The following is a 19,266-nucleotide window of genomic DNA, read 5'->3' on the forward strand; positions in this document are numbered from 1 at the left end:
GCTGCAGACTAAACAAATGCATGTAGTCAACAGCATTGACCCTGATGGTTTCTGTCATGTATGCAAACAGGATATTGTTGATTGGCACATATACCACATTGTCAGGAATGTGTACCACCTAATGTTTCGTCTCTGAGCAGCGGTCAGGTTGATGTGATCACCGTCTGGGGCGTGCCCTTGAAAGGCGTCACTAACCCGGCTGTTCGGAATATGGCCAACCAGCGTCACTCTGTCACCGCCTGTGACGTGTCTTTGAATGAACACATCGATTATGGTCCCATATAGCCCCAGCAGGGCGTTGTTGAAAACGTGTTCTCCCCGGCTAGCCCTTCGGGCCTGGATCACATCTCTGGCCAGGTCTATACCACGTTCTCTCAGTTTACCCCTGAGTACCTCGAAAGGCGCGATAAGGTTTTTGTGTAAATCGGCACCTGACTTGGCTGCCTTAGCTGCTGTGATGGCGGCGCTCGCCCCTGGTTTAACCGCCTGTATAATGTAGTCGTTTATGTCTTTGGATACTTTGGCACTGCACCCGATTGCTGTCTGGCTTTTGTGGTTCTGAAGGATGGACCCTGGCTTCAGTTGATGGATTCCAGCTGAATCTGTATAGAAACAGACACATATCATGATATTCTTAACCTATGCAAACATTTTTCTGTGCATTTACTATAGACATGTGTACAAATTGTGTTTTCTTTTTCCGATAAAGAGAACATCTATGGTTTGTCCAACTGCCCTAGCTGCTAGTGCCATTTTCAAGTGTCTGTAACACCCTTGTTTTCTGCTTCCTCAGCTCAGGGGGATTTTTTTTATTCATGCATAAGTGCTACAAACGGAGCTTGTATTCGCCTCCTCCCCCAGAGTTGTTTTGCATGGCTAAGTATAGAGCTTCTCTCCATGCTGCATACAGTGATGAACCCTCACTGCCCTGAACAGATTGTGGTCATGTTCCACAACAGTAGTAGTAGCAGTCATAGCGCCAGAAGCAGCAGCCGCCGCAGTAGTTGTAGTAGGAACAGATGTAGCAACCAATGTTGGTGTTTGGGTATTCTCAAAAATAAATCCTTACTTTTTATTTATTTAACCTTTATCTAACCAGGAAAAACCCCATTGAGAGCATGACATAAAACAGAAAGTCACTAAGTTACACAAGATAGTAGACAAACAGACATCAATTACAGACATCAAATGGAGAAAGAGAGAACCATGTAACTGTAATTAAAAGTCATGAATTACATGTTTGAAATCAGGAATTGAAAGTAATTTCTCAAATTTAAGATTTGAGAAAAAAGAAAAGATTTTTAAATGTTTTCTTACCTTATGCAAATGTTGCAGTAAATTAACATTTTCTGATAAAAAAACACTGTAATGCTGCTGGAAACGTCTTGGAATAGTATTTAACTCTAGTAGCAGTCCGTGTGTCTTCTTGAAGCTTGGAAATTGGACTCTTCCCAGGTAGTATATATATACAGACATTTTGCAGTTCTTTCAAAAATTACAGAATCCTTTTTTTGATAAAATATTAGTCTGTCGTAATCAAAAAAGTTATGGTTGGAGATAGGCGACATAGCTCAGGAGGTAAGACCGATTGCCTGGCAGTCGGAGGGTTGCCGGTTCAAACCCCGCCCTGGGCATGTCGAAGTGTCCTTGAGCAAGACACCTAACCCCTAACTGCTCTGGCAAATGAGAGGCATCAATTGTAAAGCGCTTTGGATAAAAGCGCTATATAAATGCAGTCCATTTATAGGCGTTCTGCTTATTTATCATGATTTTACAGTTTTCAACTGACAGCTCCGCACTATCATAGGTAAAAATATATCTTAATAAGTTGAGGTTCATGAGAAAATAATATTTTTAAACTATTCTTTACAAATAAAAAATTTGTGAAGAAAGGTTTTTCTGCTGCTTTGAGCTTTGGAAACTGTAATTTACTTGTGTTTCATTTGAAATTTTTTCCCCTGAGAAAATAAGGAAGTCGATTTCTGAGTAAGGTGTCACTGTGATGAGGTGAAAAATTTGTGTAAGATGACAGCATATTGCAATGTTGTTGTTTTTTCAAAGTGCTTTAGTTTCTACAGAAATGATGGCTTAGTCTGATAATATAAATTTCCCTCTACTGGCTTGTAGAATGTTTACCAGAAATTTCGATGTCATTCGTACACCCACCTAAAACATGAGTGGTGTTAAATTCCTGTGTGGGTCAGATATTGCAGAAAGCTGTGCTAATGGCTAATATTACACTGCTGCATTTATAAACCTGCGTTCATTAAAATGACATATTCACACAACGGATATGTAAGACTGGGAACTTTATTTAAGTATGCTGAGTTGGGAACATTGAATCCAGTTATACATGTGGATATATACTGAAGCAATGTAGATTTAGTACCTTGCTCAAGGGTACAACGGCAGTGTCCTAGCAGGGATTTTAACCATGGACCTTTAGATTACAAGTCCAACTCCTTAACCATTATACTACACTGCCGCCACTTGGGTTCAGAGTCTGGAGGCAGGATCGCAGCTGGCTGTAGTATGAAGTTGTTAACCTCCAAGACATCAATTATGGGAAAAAGGAGACAAGTTAAAAAAATATATATATATGTTTTCACTGTGTAAATATTTCCTTTTAATGAATGCAGGTTGTGAATGGCACACATGTAGCATGGAAGAGCAGTTAATCTACACTACACCATTAGCACACCCTTCTGCAATATCTGACTGACATGTAGACTGCAGACATACAATCCATATACAGCGGCACGTCCCATCACTTGACCTCTCCTCATCACTTTTTAAGGATGCAAAGCCTATGTCCCTCAAGGATTCTTGATGTTGCATCCACATGAAATCACTTCACTACGAATCTGCACAACTACTACTATTTTTGTAAGGATCGACAAGAATCAATTTTATATTTGACGCTAAGGTACTTTTACGATGAATCTGCTTTATTCACAAGGCAGGCGTATTCGGCAGTTGGGAATGAGGCCCTGTCACTTCTGTAGCTTATGGCTGGGTGTTCCTGTTTTGGCTGTAGGCCTGGTAGGGTGATGCAGCTCTGACAGAGCGTCATTCTTTTAGGGAAGCGAAATTATGCAGCCTCACTCAAAGACGTCACACAAGCTAGTTGTATGGGACGGTTCAGAAAAGGTACTGTATGCATGTACATATAGGGACAGGTCCAGAGTGGTGGTACAGTTTGAAAACAAATTCATTACTCAAACATGTAGTCCAGACACACAAGTTCAGATTTCAGCCATAAGCAGATCCTCATCCGAAAATAAGTCAGTAGACAAATCAGTTAGTCCTCTAAAACACGTCAAGTTAAAAAAAAATAAATAAATAAAAAACTCGATTCACCACTGTTTTAAGACTCTCCACACTCACCCTCCACACTTCTCTCACGAGGATACTTCACACTAGCTGAAGGGGAGGGGAAGCTCAAATGCTGTTTTTAACAACTCATGTCATGTGGGTGCTTAAATATGAGCTATATTAAAGCTGTTGACTTTCAGGGAGCGGACCCATCTATAACAAATATAACGCCCTTCCAACCAGTATTCCTGTGGCTCTGTTACTCTCTGTGCGTGTTTTCATTCAGTCTTTGTTGTCCTACATGTCCAGCCAATGAATACATCCATACAGTACCTGCCCTCCAATTAACATTTCCAAACAGTATCTGCCAGGAATTACACCGGACACTCCCTACTCCTGCTGAGAACAAACCGTTTGTTTCACAGCAGTGTGGTAACTCAGACATGACCCGGTCGCCGGGCCAACCCTACATTTGTGGCAAGTTTCTCAATCAACTGAGTCATTCAGAAACCACCAAAAGTGAAATACATTTAGACATGTATTTTTTAATAAATAAAGTATGCAACATATTCCTAAACACATAATGAAAGTTTGAATAATTTCATTTTGGCAACTGTGCAAAGACAGGCACTTACTTTTGTTACAATACATATTGCTGTTTGTGAAGTTAACATCGTTAATTTTAAATGGGCCTTCTGACCCCATCTTGGCGATATCACGCTTTGTGTTGCCGTCACGAACACTGATGTTTTCCACTTCCATACGCCACTCGGGATCAGAGCGTTGGCAGCATGAGCGTCACTGGGGCAGCAGTGTAGAATAATGGGGAAGGAGCCGGTCTTGCAACCTAAAGGTCTAAAGGCTGGGTAAATGGATGCAATGTGAATGCTATATAAGGAATTGTGTAAGTCGGCTCTGAGTAAGAGTATAACATATGTAAGGATAAAGACAGCAAAGCAGACTGCAGGCCACAGAGTTGAAGGCAATGAAGGGTGTCTCAGAATATACTTGTAATATAGATTTTAGAAATATGACAGGAAATTTGAAACAAATATTTGTGCACTTCAGAAAACATACAGACATGCACACAGAAGCTGCCAATACAAACTCATTTAGTCTTTTAAAATGAGTGTACGTGCCGTCTAGACCAGGCATGTGCAATCTTATCCCAAAAGAACCGGTGTGGATGCAGGTTTTTGCTTTAGCCCATTATAAGGCATGTATGCAAACAGGATATTGTTGATTGGCACATATACCACATTGTCAGGAATGTGTACCACCCAGGTGGTAATGTTTCGTCTCTGATCAGCGGTCAGGTTGATGTGATCACCGTTTGGGGCGTGCCCTTGAAAGGCGTCACTAACCCGGCTGTTCGGAATATGGCCAACCAGCGTCACTCTGTCACCAACTGTGACGTGTCTTTGAATGAACGCATCGATTATGGACCCATATAGCCCCAGCAGGGCGTTGTTGAAAACGTGTTCTCCCCGGCTAGCCCTTCGGGCCTGGATCACATCTCTGGCCAGGTCTATACCACGTTCTCTCAGTTTACCCCTGAGTATCTCGAAAGGCGCGATAAGGTTTTTGTGTAAATCGGCACCTGACTTGGCTGCCTTAGCTGCTGTGATGGCGGCGCTCGCCCCTGGTTTAACCGCCTGTATAATGTAGTCGTTTATGTCTTTGGATACTTTGGCACTGCACCCGATTGCTGTCTGGCTTTTGTGGTTCTGAAGGATGGACCCTGGCTTCAGTTGATGGATTCCAGCTGAATCTGTATAGAAACAGACACATATCATGATATTCTTAACCTATGCAAACATTTTTCTGTGCATTAACTATAGACACGTGTACAAATTGTGTTTTCTTTTTCTGATAAAGAGAACATCTATGGTTTGTCCAACTGCCCTAGCTGCTAGTGCCATTTTCAACTGTCTGTAACACCCTTGTTTTCTGCTTCCTCAACTCGGGGATTTTTTTTATTCATGCATAAGTGCTACAAACGGAGCTTGTATTCGCCTCCTCCCCCAGAGTTGTTTTGCATGGCTAAGTATAGAGCTTCTCTCCATGCTGCATACAGTGATGAACCCTCACTGCCCTGAACAGATTGTGGTCATTTTCCACAATAGTAGTAGTAGCAGTCATAGTGGCAGAAGCAGCAGCCACCGCAGTAGTAGTAGTAGGAACAGATGTAGCAACCAATGTTGGTGTTTGGGTATTCTCAAAAATAAATCCTTACTTTTTATTTATTTAACCTTTATCTAACCAGGAAAAACCCCATTGAGAGCATGACATAAAACAGAAAGTCACTAAGTTACACAAGATAGTAGACAAACAGACATCAATTACAGACATCAAATGGAGAAAGAGAGAACCATGTAACTGTAATTAAAAGTCATGAATTACATGTTTGAAATCAGGAATTGAAAGTAATTTCTCAAATTTAAGATTTGAGAAAAAAGAAAAGATTTTTAAATGTTTTCTTACCTTATGCAAATGTTGCAGTAAATTAACATTTTCTGATAAAAAAACACTGTAATGCTGCTGGAAACGTCTTGGAATAGTATTTAACTCTAGTAGCAGTCCGTGTGTCTTCTTGAAGCTTGGAAATTGGACTCTTCCCAGGTAGTATATATATACAGACATTTTGCAGTTCTTTCAAAAATTACAGAATCCTTTTTTTGATAAAATATTAGTCTGTCGTAATCAAAAAAGTTATGGTTGGAGATAGGCGACATAGCTCAGGAGGTAAGACCGATTGCCTGGCAGTCGGAGGGTTGCCGGTTCAAACCCCGCCCTGGGCATGTCGAAGTGTCCTTGAGCAAGACACCTAACCCCTAACTGCTCTGGCAAATGAGAGGCATCAATTGTAAAGCGCTTTGGATAAAAGCGCTATATAAATGCAGTCCATTTATAGGCGTTCTGCTTATTTATCATGATTTTACAGTTTTCAACTGACAGCTCCGCACTATCATAGGTAAAAATATATCTTAATAAGTTGAGGTTCATGAGAAAATAATATTTTTAAACTATGCTTCTGAAATAAAAAATTTGTGAAGAAAAGTTTTTCTGCTGCTTTGAGCTTTGGAAACTGTAATTTACTTGTGTTTCATTTGAACTTTTTTCCCCTGAGAAAATAAGGAAGTCGATTTTGAGTAAGGTGTCGCTGTGATGAGGTGAAAAAATTGTTGTTTTTTCAAAGTGCTTTAATTTCTACAGAAATGATGGCTTAGTCTGATAATATAAATTTCCCTCTACTGGCTTGTAGAATGTTTACCAGAAATTTTGATGTCATTTGTACACCCACCTAAAACATGAGTGGTGTGAAATTTCTTGTGTCGGTCAGATATTGCAGAAAATTGTGCTAATGGCTAATATTACACTGCTTTTCCATGCTGCATTTATAAACCTATATAACGACATATTCACACAGTGGATCTGTAAAACCGGCAGCTTTATTGGTATGGTGCATTGGGAACAATTTCATGCATTTGGTGCATTTCCACTTCTGTCAGGACCACTGTCATCAAGTAGAACTTTATTGACAATAAAGGCAATACAGTTATGTTTGGCGGTATGGCTCTGTTCTGGAGCTCTCCCGCCAACCACGCAGCCCGCGTGGATAAGGCCGGGAGGCCAGCAGCCAAACCCCCCTAGAGGGGTACACACAGAACAGATCCAGCAGCAAAAGCAGTTTTTATCACATATGAATGGAGCAAATGCAATTTCTTAAACACATAAGGATGGAGCAATACAAATTCTTAACACATGGGAATGGAGAATGCAAATTCTTGACGCATGGGGATGGAGCTGGGGTGGTGGAGGGGATTTTTTATGAGCAACGTGCAGCGCTTGCATGCAGGAGGAGCAGCCGAATGAGTAGAGGGAGGCTGTTTAAGTAGACCGCCCTGTTAGTGAATGTACTGTGATAGGCGAACATCACTCAGCTGAGCCGTCAGCTGATTCGGCCGGAGCGCTTGACTCTCGTGACCTGCCAGAACTACGCGATGCTCCATTTGGTTGAAATGAAAACCTGCATGCTCTCGGGCCTCAATGGAACATGGTTTGACACCTGTGCTCTACACGTGAGACTCTCTGATCCATTAACAGATGAATACGCTCAGGACATGCTAGCCATTTTCCTAAAGCTGTAGCATTAAGAACTTCCTTTACTGGAAGTGAGTGGCCTAGCCCAAACCATGAAAAATAGCCCCATACCAAGAGGTGGCCAGATACTTCTGGTCATATAGCGTACACAGTAATCAGGAAATACTCAAAACCTTTTACAAATCTGATACCCTTTTATTTAATGGGAGACCATGGACACAATCATTTGCAAACAATTTATTTAGCCAAGCTCTTCAAGACATCATCAACACCCAAACATTTACATCATTTTGTACAGCAGTATATGCATCACATTCATCTTACAGAAAAACATATACTGACAAATTAGTGCATGATTACACTTTAAAGAATTACTTGATCACACTGAAGTTGATTTACTAAAGAGAATACAATTAGAAACATATGCGTTGGTTACAAATTTTCTCTAACATACATTTAAATAGCCTATTTAGTTATTTAAATAACTATTTTGGAAATAAAACTTCCTGATGTTTGGTATTTTCCAGAATTATTATTATTATTATTATTATTATTATTCAGCCAAAGCCACTGTACCCAGAGTAAATGTATTCCCACAACCAAAAGTTCAAAGCAATGCAGCATATCTACTGAGCTTCAAGAGTTTTAAATAAACAACTTGTATTTATATTGATGATAAAAATCACTTATGAAATAAACTCATTTTGTAAAAACATAATTAGCTGTTTTGACGTAAGTCACAAAGCATTTTAAAATTCTAACACTAAGGCAGAAAGGAAGCTTCTGTTCTGAACTTGCACTTGCATCTGCAAGAGATGGCGGACTCCTAACATTTCCATTTGAACTGGTAATGCTCACATTCACGTTCGAAAAGGTAACTCTCACATTTAGGCTTGCGATTGTGAAGCTCACACATCAGCTCTTTCGCAAATAGAATTAACATGAATGAGTGCTGGGGATCCAACATCTTCAACATGTCTTTCACTCCTCTTTCAGTGTCGTCAAACTGAGGAATGAGATTTGGGTTTTCAGCAAACCACCTTTCCGCAGCCTGTGGGTCCAGATAAGCGCGATGCATAATCATCCAGTCCACACTTTTAGTGAGAGCAGCCAACTCCATTTCATTATTTTCTTCCTTATAATATAGATTCATGCAGTCAACAGCATTGACCTTAATGTCATTTATCAAGTATGAAAACAGATTATTGTTGATTGGTATATATACCACACTGCCAGGAATGTCTACTGCCCAGGTGCTAATGTTTCGTGCCTGATCAGCGGTCAGACCCTTTGGGGTGCAGTTGTGAGCTGCATCATAAACTTGGGTGTGCGGAATAAAGGGAATGGACTTCTCCCCGGTGACTCTTTCCCAGAACTTTTCGATAATGGATCTTTGTAGCTTCAGCAGGGCGTTGTTGAAAACGTGTTCTCCCCGTTTAGACCTTTGCTTCTGGGTCACATCACTGGCCAGGTCTACACCACATTCTTTCAGTTTATCCCTGAGGACCTTGAAAGACGCGGAAAGCTTTTTGCTTAAATCGGCACCTGACTTGGCTGCCTTAGCTTCTTTGATGGTGGCGCTCGCCCCTGGTTTTCGTACTGCCTGTATAATGTAGTCGTTTATGTCTCTGGATACTTCGGCGCTGCATCCGATTACTGTCTGGCCTTCGTGGTTCTGAAGGATGGACCCTGGCGTCAGTTGATGGATTCCAAGTAAATCTGAATAGAAAGACAGACATGTTATGACATTCTTTGCCTATATACCAACAGAATGCAAGCATTTTGCTGTGCATTTACTGTAGCTTTACTATCAGTGGTTGTTTCATCAGTAGTAGCAGCAATGTAGTCATGTTAGCAGTAGTGCCTAATAGTAGTATCAACAGCAGCAGCGGTAGTAGCACTAGCATCAGCGGTGGACTAGCAAGCTAGCATCTTGCCCTGAAACAACCAAAACCTAGTTATTACACTGAGAAAGTAAGCACCTCAGAGTTACATAGAATGAAGGACACAGAATGTGTTTTGCTGCTTACTTCCTAGAATCACAGTGTTGTTCAAAGGTTCAAAGTCCTGACTCTGGCCTACACTGGAGCCAAAAGGACAGCCCCTTCCAACCAACAGGACTATTACGACCTGGTCTAGGGTTCGACTATAACAGGGTGAATGATAAGGGAAATGGGTAAGGAAACGTACTGCAAACCAATCAGTAACTCCGGTCCCTATCTGCCTCCGGTCCAAATCGAACGGACTGCTGGCTAGTTTTCCAAGGTTACTGGGCATGGGGCGGCTTTGAATCCTGAATGGTTTAGCTATTTCTCACCCGATATTGTCTTCAAATGGAACCATGCCAAATAAAAGTAATTATCCATAAGGGACGGAGTGTAGCACAGTGGGTAAGGAACTGGGCTTGTAACCGAAAGGTCGCAGGTTCGATTCCCGGGTAAGGACGCTGCCGTTGTACCTTTGAGCAAGGTACTTAACCGGAATTGCTTCAGTATATATCCAGCTGTATAAATGGATACAATGTAAAATGCTATGTAAAAAAAGTTGTGTAAGTCGCTCTGGATAAGAGCGTCTGCTAAATGCCTGTAATGTAATCCATCCTCTCAAAAAGCTTTTACTAACAAACTTTTCGTAGATAAAAAACGAAATATCAATTCGCCATCTCTGCTACCTGCGTGCTGCACACAGTAGGCTACATTAGCCTATTTATATAGACACTGGCAGACTACAGCATAAATTGCGTCTTTTGTTTATATTCAATATTAGTAATTGCAGTGAGAAACTGTATCTGTTGACACAAGTTTGTTATATTATGGTAGCAACAGAACGAAGCAGACAATATATATATTTGTAGTCACTGTTTTCTTATAGCCTACCAGCGTGTTTTTGCGCGTTTGCAGAGAAACTCAAGTACTATCAATAACTAGAAGACTGCACTCAGTAGAGTGCAGATATCTGCCAGGCGGATACAATCAGTGCAACCAGACAAATACAATATTACAAATTTACCACGTGCCACTGAAAATCCCAAAAACGCTGATTTAATGAGGTAATGCTAAAGGTGGTGACATGTTAGCTAATTTCACTCATATCAGTCACGATGTGTCAGAGAGAGCTAACGCTTATGTTATAGTCTGGCACTTTCGTTTCAAATCTGGACAGGAACAATTCCAAAAGACCAGCGATGTAAAATATCAATTTCAATGTGAAAATGCCAACAAAATAATTGCCACACATTCAAACATTAACGTACCCTGTTAGCTGGCGGATTATTTTGTTGGCATTTTAACGTTTAAATGAACATTGTACATCACTGGTCTTTCATTCCAAACGGAAGCAGTGGTTAGGAGGTGTGAGGAGTTAGCAGTCAATGTATTTCAATGGACAATGATCAAAATTAATTCACAAATAAAATACTTGTCGTTGACCAATTTGAAAAATATTCGAGAATTTGGGTGCTTGGCCCGCTGAATTCAGGTCATTGGCCAGCTGTCAGCATGCACAACAAGTATTAGGCTGATCGGCCCAATAGTATGCAAGATTAGCTGCGGACAGATACACACACACACACACACACGACCAAACGCATAATCCCCTCCAGGCTCTCGCCTGGCGAAGATAAAAATGGTTTAGCTATTTCTCAGCATAATGACGGATTCAAAGACTAAACTAACTCACCCGATATTGTTATCAAATGGATCCATGCCAAAGAAAAGTAATTATTCATCCTCTCAAAAATCTTTTACTAACAAACTTTTAGTAGCATGCACTCTGGCGCTGTCTTCCATTGCTTCCCTGACGCGAAAATGTGGGCGTGTTTTGTGTGACATAGGTAAAGCGCCATAGATTCACCTGAATGACTAAAGATATGTAGTGAGTGACGCTGTGTGCCAGGGAAGGTAGAGTGAGTGATTGCACCTGAGGTGATGGAAGTAAAGTGACTGCACCTGTGGGGGGGGGGGGGGGGTGTCTTAGAGGAACAGAGGAGTTAAAGGGGCAGAGTGAGCGGGCGTTTGTGGTCCTTGAGAGCGGAGCTTGGTGAACGTTACAGGGCTGAAGCCCAGCCGAGCTAATCGTATTTCTGAGCTCATGACCGGAGGGTGGTTGCTGTTCTCATGCCGTTTAGGGCTGCCGATGGCGAAGATAGATAGCGGGTTGTAGGGCGAGGTTCCTGTGCGAGGCAGGGCTGAAGTAGTGGTAGAGGGAATATAGGAATGCTTTTGTCCACTCTCCGGCCTGTTGACGAGGCTCTCCTGCTGCGAGTGGAGACGCCTCACTGCGCTGGACCGGTGGTCGCCCCCACAGCAGACTATGACTGAAGCCGGACCAGCGCCGAAGCTCAGACCCCGGTAGAGGGTCTCGAACCCTGGGAAAGTTAAGTGGTTTTAAAGATGTATAATTTGCAGTCTTTGTCCTTGTCTTAGTCGCATGAGGTTTATGTTAAATGTTATTGATTTTAAAAGAGCAGCTGAGAGCCGTAGTACCGGGGTGGGGAAAGCAGCTGAGCAAGCTAGCCAGATCCTCAAGTGCCACTGCATATGTGCCCTGATAGCACGTGTACTTTTGCTGTGGAAAGCGATTTCGCTTGCGATGCAATATCATGTGTTGTGGCCAGAAGTGTTGTAATTCTGGTGTGAGTTGCAGTGCAGTGTTAAGTTGCAGTGCCCTAAGGGGGTGTCATTTCTGTGTGGGGTGGTCTAGATTGGCGAGTGCCCATACACCTGTTTTTGGCCCATGTTCGTGGCCTGGGAGGGGAGTATAGGACTCAGTCTGTGTCTGGCATACCTGTGTGCAAGGCTGGTTGCTGCATGAATTTGTAATAATAAAGCTCATGATTTTCTGTTACACTTGGGTTTCCTCCTCCTTTGTTTGTGTGCACAGTGGAAATATTCTTTGTGTGGACTCTCTACATTCTCACATCTGAGACAAGGTTTATTACAGATGCATGCCACTAAAAGTTCGGACCCTCCTCTCACTGATAAAAACTGTACTTTTTATGAATATAAAATTTGGTCAAAATTATAAGCAAATTAATCAAATAGAACTGCGAACAGAGATTCCTGTCATATTCAGTGAATCCAAACAATACATTTTTCCAAAGTAATATAAAGCGAGGGTAGATATGATCAGCAATAAATCGTGTCAATTTACTCCACAGCTGTTTTGTATGTGGGCAAGATCAAAACAAATGTAGCAGCGTTTCTCTGAGCTCTCCACAAAAGGTACAACTTATATCAATGTCTTTCTTGAGTTTCTGCAAATAATGCTTCCTTGGATAAAACATGTGAAGCATTTTTAAAAATATCTTTTTAGTAAAGAGTTCTATAATACTAATAGCTAGAGGTATTTGAGAGCTGTCCTTTAGAAACAAGGTTGTGTCATCTGCAAGCTGACTAATAATAATAGTTCTACCAGCAGGGGAGATCCCCTGCAGATTACTAAACTCAATATATTCACATAAAAGTTTGGCAGCAAGTAAAAAGAGAGAGGGAGATATTGGGCATCCCTGCCGAACGCTACGTTTCACTTCAAATCTGGATGATGACCCATATTTAAGCTTAATTGAACAATTAGCATTACTGTAAAGAGTTTTGATTGCTTTAAAAAAGAGATCTCTAATGCCAAACTTCCTTAGCGAAAGAAAATTATGCTCAACAGTATAAAACGCCTTAAAGAAGTCCAAGAAGAGTAAAAAACTGTTTTCTGAAATTAAATGAGAGTAATCAAGTAAATCTAAAATTAGTCTAATGTTGTTAGAAATATGTCTATTGGGAATGATTCCTGATCAATGATAGAATCCAGTACTTTTTTGATTCTTCTAGCAAGGATCAAGGCCAAAATTGTATAATCATTATTCAATAGGCAAATTGGATGCCAGTTGTCAATGTATAGTAAATCTTTACGTGGTTTGGGAATGAGGGTAATCAGGCCTTGAGTCATACTCCAAGGTAAGGCACTGGTTGATACGCTTTCGTTAAACACTTGTAATAAGAAGGGCGCCATCTGCTGGGAAAATAATTTACAAAATTCAGACAATAAACCATCTGTTCCAGGGGACTTGTTATCCTTCAGAAGTCCTACACAATTACTGACCTCTGTTAGGGATAAAGGGAACCACAAATCATTACCCCACTGGGTTCTCCAGAAATTCACATCACTTGAGACTGAATGAGATTCCTGACAAAAACAAAAATCAGTGTTAAGCTGTTTAACAAATAAAAATAAGGCTTTACGTTTTGTAATATTTCTTAACCCCCTCGCATTTAGGGAAACTATAGACAATGAAATACTTTGAAAGAGAAAAAAACTGCAGAACAGGTATTTATATTGTCACACTGAGCATCAGCTGCACCTGGAAGACTGATAAATTTACTTGGTGACGAACTGAAAGTATAAAAATAAAAGTATCCCAAAAAAAGAAGTCCAACTTATTCTCTAGATTATGTAGTCCTTCAGATTGTTGGTTAGCAAAAATAGTCTTTATAGGATAGATTATATATCCAACAAAAGTGTTCTTCATGCAGCAAGAAATAATGGCAATAACATTAAATGAATAAAAAACAGGAAGGATGTAGTGATCATAGGCCTCCCAATGATGCAGTGTCAGTCATGTTATAAAAAATCAGTACTAGTGAGCCAGGAGACTTAACCTGGTTACATAAGGAGCCTTGGTTGAATTTCCATTTCACATATATAGTACCTCAAGTAATTTCCTGCCCCTGATGAAGGCCCGTGCTCCAACATAGTAGGCAGACTTTCCCTCTCTTCGTGCCTTCTTTACCATAGGCCACATCTTCAATCTGGCCTCCCTGACAGGTTGAGAAAGATCCTCAGCGAAGCAGAGCTTGTTATCACTCACAAAGGGATGTTTTTTTGCAGATTTCCAAACAGCATCTCTGTAGGATCTCAAAGAGAATCGGATGATGATTGCTCTTGGTCTGGAGCTGGTTTGTGTTGATTTCCCGAGGCGATGTGCAACGTCGATAGCATCCGGAAGCTTGTCCTTTGTCTTTGGGAGAATGTTCTGACAGAGCTGTGTGACTTTTTCCTTCACGTTTTCCGGTGAGTTTTTGGCAACGCCATAAAGCTTCAGATTCCACCTTCTTGAGTAAGTCTCCAACTCACGCACACGTTTGTAGTGTGGCCACTTTGCGTTCTTCCTCTTTAAGACGAGCATCGACATTCTTCATTTTCTTCTGTGTGTCCTTTATTTCACTGCATGCAAAGTCAAGTATTTTTTTCAACTCTTCTATTTTCAGTGAGTTTTCATCAATTTTCTTGGAGTTTTCACTTACCAACTTTTCAATAGAGTCAGCTCGCTCATTTATAAGTTGGGAGAGAGTAGAGATGATGATGTCGTTTTGGGATGTGGGTTCATGCTCCGTTTCATAAAGAGCCTTGTTTGCAGCTGGGGATTTAGACGAAGTCACAGGTAGCAGAGGAAATTCTTCTGACATGGAGATCGCTACTGATGAAATGGTGCTAGCATGATCATGGCACGAGGCTATCAGAGCATTACCTGGCTGGGCTTCAGGAGTGTGGTTTTTGCTCTTTTGCATTCTTTTTCTTTCGCAACTCGACATTAGGTTGCTTTCAACCGTCTCAAAAGCTAGTCAGGCTGTTGCGAAAGTTAGTTAAATGAGGACTTCTTTGTTTTCTCAGCTTTTTAATATTTTTTGTGCAGGAGCTCAGCAATATCGACCTTACTCGGTAGCCATCTTGGAACCCCCCCCCCCTCAATAAAAACTAGACCCGACGGTGTCAGATTTCTTAGCTGCGTCACCATAGATGTGTCCTAGCCACTTGCCGTAAAGGCCTTTACTATGTCGTAACACTTATATGGCATGTAATAACACTTAGATGGCCCGGCGCGTATGTAGAGCTGCAGCGCTTCTGCGCCGCAACTAAAAAAGTCAAAATGGCGGGCAAACAATATGGCAGACATAGGTGGCCCCTTGTAGAGCACATTCAGATGCATAGGTTGATTAAGTTTTGTGTTGATCTGACTTATGGTGTGGGAGTTATGGTCTTTTAAGCAAGACCATTTGTTATAGCGTCACCATCTGGCCGAAATAGGTGATTTGTAGTGCCTGAGTAGTGGGGGGCCATAGGAACCCACCTACCAAATTTGGTTGGTCTAGGACTTATGGTTGCTGAGCCTCAGACACTTTTAGCAGAGAATAATCAACTTTTTAATCAATAATAAAGACACTTTTAGCAGAGAATTAATAATAATAATATTATTTTTATTAATAATAATAATAATAATAATAATAATAATAATAATAATAATAATAATAATAATAACAATAATCCTAACAGATACAATAAGGTTCCACCAGCTTCGCTGCTAATAAAGGAAAAATGACAAAGCAAAATAACAAAAAAAAACATACGTCCTGACGTAAGGATTTTTAGTCCAGCTGGGAACACGCTTACTAACCGTAACACTATACGGCGAGCAGAGGGCAAAAGTGAGTCGAAGTCAAAAACGAGCGTACGGTAAAACACAAAATCCAATCATCAAACAAACCAGATGGACTAGGTGAGAATTGGAAACGAAGCGAGCGAATGGTCCTTAAGGGCTAAGGAAAGAATCGGAGTTGAAGGAAACGAGCCAATGGTTATACACGAGATCAAATCAGCAAATAAACCCGAAGGGCTAGACGGGAATTGGAGTAACACAAAGATAGGTTCAAATACGTAAAGACAAACGAAGCAATCACTAAACACACCACACCATCCATAAGTTCAAAGAGCCAGTCTCCACTGTAATGTTATATTAATATGTAAATAATAGTCTCACAATCGGCTGTCTGGTAAGTGCAGCTTTACTCAAGCACGATCAAGTTACAACAACTTCACGACCGTCGTCAACCATCAGTCAAGCCAACCTGTCTTTACGACAGCTACTGTTATCAGTACATCCGCTGGACCTGGTAAGCGGCAAACGGCAGCTTTTTCAAGCCGAGCAACTGGATACAACAAACCAAACGAAAAAAGAAACAAACGCAACAGTGACAAATGTACACACAAACTTATGACTAGGGTTGTAACAAGGCCAAAATTCTGCCCTACACGCCTGCTCCACCATTCTGCTCTGCTGCAGCTGGGCGACTTGCAATTCTGCCCTCTGGGTGAATGGTTTTCATTCGTCCCGATCACTGAGCTTCTCCATCCCCCAGTGATGGAACGAACTCCCCATTCTTCTACGGACCACTCAGTCACTGCCCATTCTCCACCATGGCCTGAAGACGCATCTCTTCTGACTGTATCTTGAGTAACTCTTAACACTACTCCTCTGCAGGGTTACGCCCAACCTAGTATCTTACATCACTTGTACCTTTATCTACTAGCACCTTCATATTGCACTTGTATCTTCAGCCCGCACTTTTGTTGCTCTTGTATGGTTTTCTTGATGTAGCTCTCCATCATATCTCTCGTAATCATGCCTCATTTCTAGTTTGACTTGCCATAACTGTACTGACTTACGCGTACTTTTATGATTCAGCCAATGCTTTATATGTGAACTAGACATGATGTTCATTCCTATGGATCCCTGATACCTAATAAGAATTTTACCTAGTTGGACCTGTATTCTGCAGTTATTCCAATGACCTTCAGTATACACTTATTGGACGTCGCTTTGGATAAAAAAATTCTGTCAAATAAAATGGTATGTTACAATGCACTTCTGCTAACCGCTAGTGCCCTTTTGATTTGTCTGTAACACCCTTGTTTTTCTGCTTCCTCAACTTTTTTTTTCATTCATACAGAAGTTCTACATAAAGATCTTTGTGGTAAGGGGGGCGTGGTTTGTGCGTTGGCTGCAGAGAGAGAGTGGGCGGGGCGGCTCTCGGACTCTGCGCCACAGCTGTTAGAGGTCGCTAATCAGCACCGCTCTTTAAATGTTTGATTGTTTAACGATGTGCTGATTACCTTTACAGTGAGCCTGGGTGTTTTAAAAGGCGTTCGCCGAGGCAGACGGGCTGACTGGTGATGGAGGAAGTACGGCGCTACGGCGAAAGTACTGAGAAACACGTGTAACCAGTCGAACGAAAGCCGTGTGTTCGGCTACAATAAAAAGGGAAGTGATTACTTCCAACTCGTCTCTCTCTCTCTCTCGATACGCGAGCGGTAGCATTCACCTTGCTACAATCTTGTATTCACCTCTTACCCCAGTGCTGTTTTGCACTCCGAAGTGTAGAGCATCTCTCCATGCTTTATGAAATAAAGAAGCCTTACAGCCCAAAACATTTTACACAATAGTAGCAGTAGCAGCAGTAGCAGCAGCATGAGTAGTACTAGTTTTAGTAAATCAATCGTAACAGGAGTAGCTATAATGGTAGACAGTAAAAGGAGAATGGATGCCATATGCAGTAACTGATTCGAACCAATTGCTGTGAACGGCAATGGAGAGAAAATATATTTTGATCGGTTCAAACAGTTGAGTAACAGATAAATAATCCGTCTCACCCATTACGTACCTAGAAAGCCCTTATAGCCCTTGGCCTCTGCGGTCTTTAGGTCTCCCTGGAGCAGAGCAATGAAGCCGTCCACCATGTCGGCGGAAGTGCCCACCAAGGGCACGTCGTTCACGAATCCCAACCACAGTTCTATCGGAGGGTTGGTTCCCATCAACGGTTTCTTAGGTGGGTCGGATGACATCCCGGCCTCAGACTCAGCCAAGTCCTAATGAGATTTAAATGGGATGTTTTAATGACAGTTACAGCATCTAAAAATATGGTAATTAATAACATTACTTCTAACATCTGGCTTCTGGTTTGTGACCTACTTTAAGGTTTAGAACACAGTTCCTTTTAGATATTAAAGACATCCAAGAGCATCATCATCATCATGTTTTGATAAATTGACACAATAGGTAATTATTTGTGTTTTGTGTGTTTTTTTGTTTTTGTTTTTGGGTTACTTCTACTGGAGCAATTATAAACACAATTCATATGTAGCCACACAAGTTCAGCTGTTTTTATGATTTAACATGATCTTCCCGAAGGTTCCCTCTACTTGAGTTATGTACATCATTTTTCCTTTCTGAAACTACATATTCATAAATATGAACATAATGTAATCCCGTACAGTTTTTAAATTTGTCACTTTCTATTTCTGAAATGATAAGTTGAGGATTTCTTACCTGTAATGCCCAAATGTTACAGGGGATATACGATAAAGATTTATAACCCCCAGCTGTCATATCCCCCCACCCCCACAATGCAGGTGTTCAGGTTTTCTCAAAAAATTTATCCTAAATGATTTCTTACCTTCTGCATGTTACAGTAAAATAGGTTATTTGGATGAAAAAATGCTGTAATGCTGCCGGAAACTTCTTTGAATAGTATTTAAATCTAAACAGTAGCGGTCTTGAAGCTTGACTCTTCCCAGACAATATATTTACAAACTCTACAATTCACTCCCAAATTAGAAAATCCTTTTCCGGATAAAATATTAGTCTGTTATCATCGCAAAAGTGATCGTTGGAAGAGAGGAGGGAAAAATGAAGTTGTGTGTCTCCCTGGACGTCAGTTCAATGGTAAAGGACACAAATTAAAAAACAGAATGAAGCATGAAATGAGGGCGGAGAGAACTGATAGGAGCAGAAACGCAGAAAACCGGTTTAGCAAGTATAAGGCTGAGGGATTGGTTGAATATTTATGTACTTCCATCTGCAGCTGTAACACACCCAGGAAAAACAGGTTTTCTGTTTCTGCTGTAAATAAGGTGTGGTACAGTGATGCAGCTCTGATGTACTGGTGCTTTATTCTTTTAGGGAGGTGACATTGTGCAGTCTCACGCAAGACAACTATCACATTACATTACATTACATTACAG

The 19,266-nt window shown here is 41.1% G+C and overlaps 1 protein-coding gene across 1 annotated transcript; it reads right to left on the reverse strand.

The window, feature by feature from the left end:
* Positions 1-4,478: 4,478 nt before the first annotated feature.
* LOC135247012 (uncharacterized) lies at positions 4,479-18,652 on the reverse strand. The gene is made up of 2 exons (XM_064320315.1): positions 17,907-18,652; positions 4,479-5,086 (listed from the first exon to the last, which is right to left on the reverse strand). The coding sequence occupies exons 1-2, from the start codon at positions 18,085-18,087 to the stop codon at positions 4,479-4,481; spliced, it is 789 nt and encodes a 262-aa protein (XP_064176385.1). The 5' UTR covers positions 18,088-18,652.
* Between the last annotated feature and the right edge of the window lie 614 nt (positions 18,653-19,266).

The sequence above is a fragment of the Anguilla rostrata genome, unplaced genomic scaffold, assembly GCF_018555375.3.
Source record: "Anguilla rostrata isolate EN2019 unplaced genomic scaffold, ASM1855537v3 scaf1024, whole genome shotgun sequence".
Taxonomy (NCBI): domain Eukaryota; kingdom Metazoa; phylum Chordata; class Actinopteri; order Anguilliformes; family Anguillidae; genus Anguilla; species Anguilla rostrata.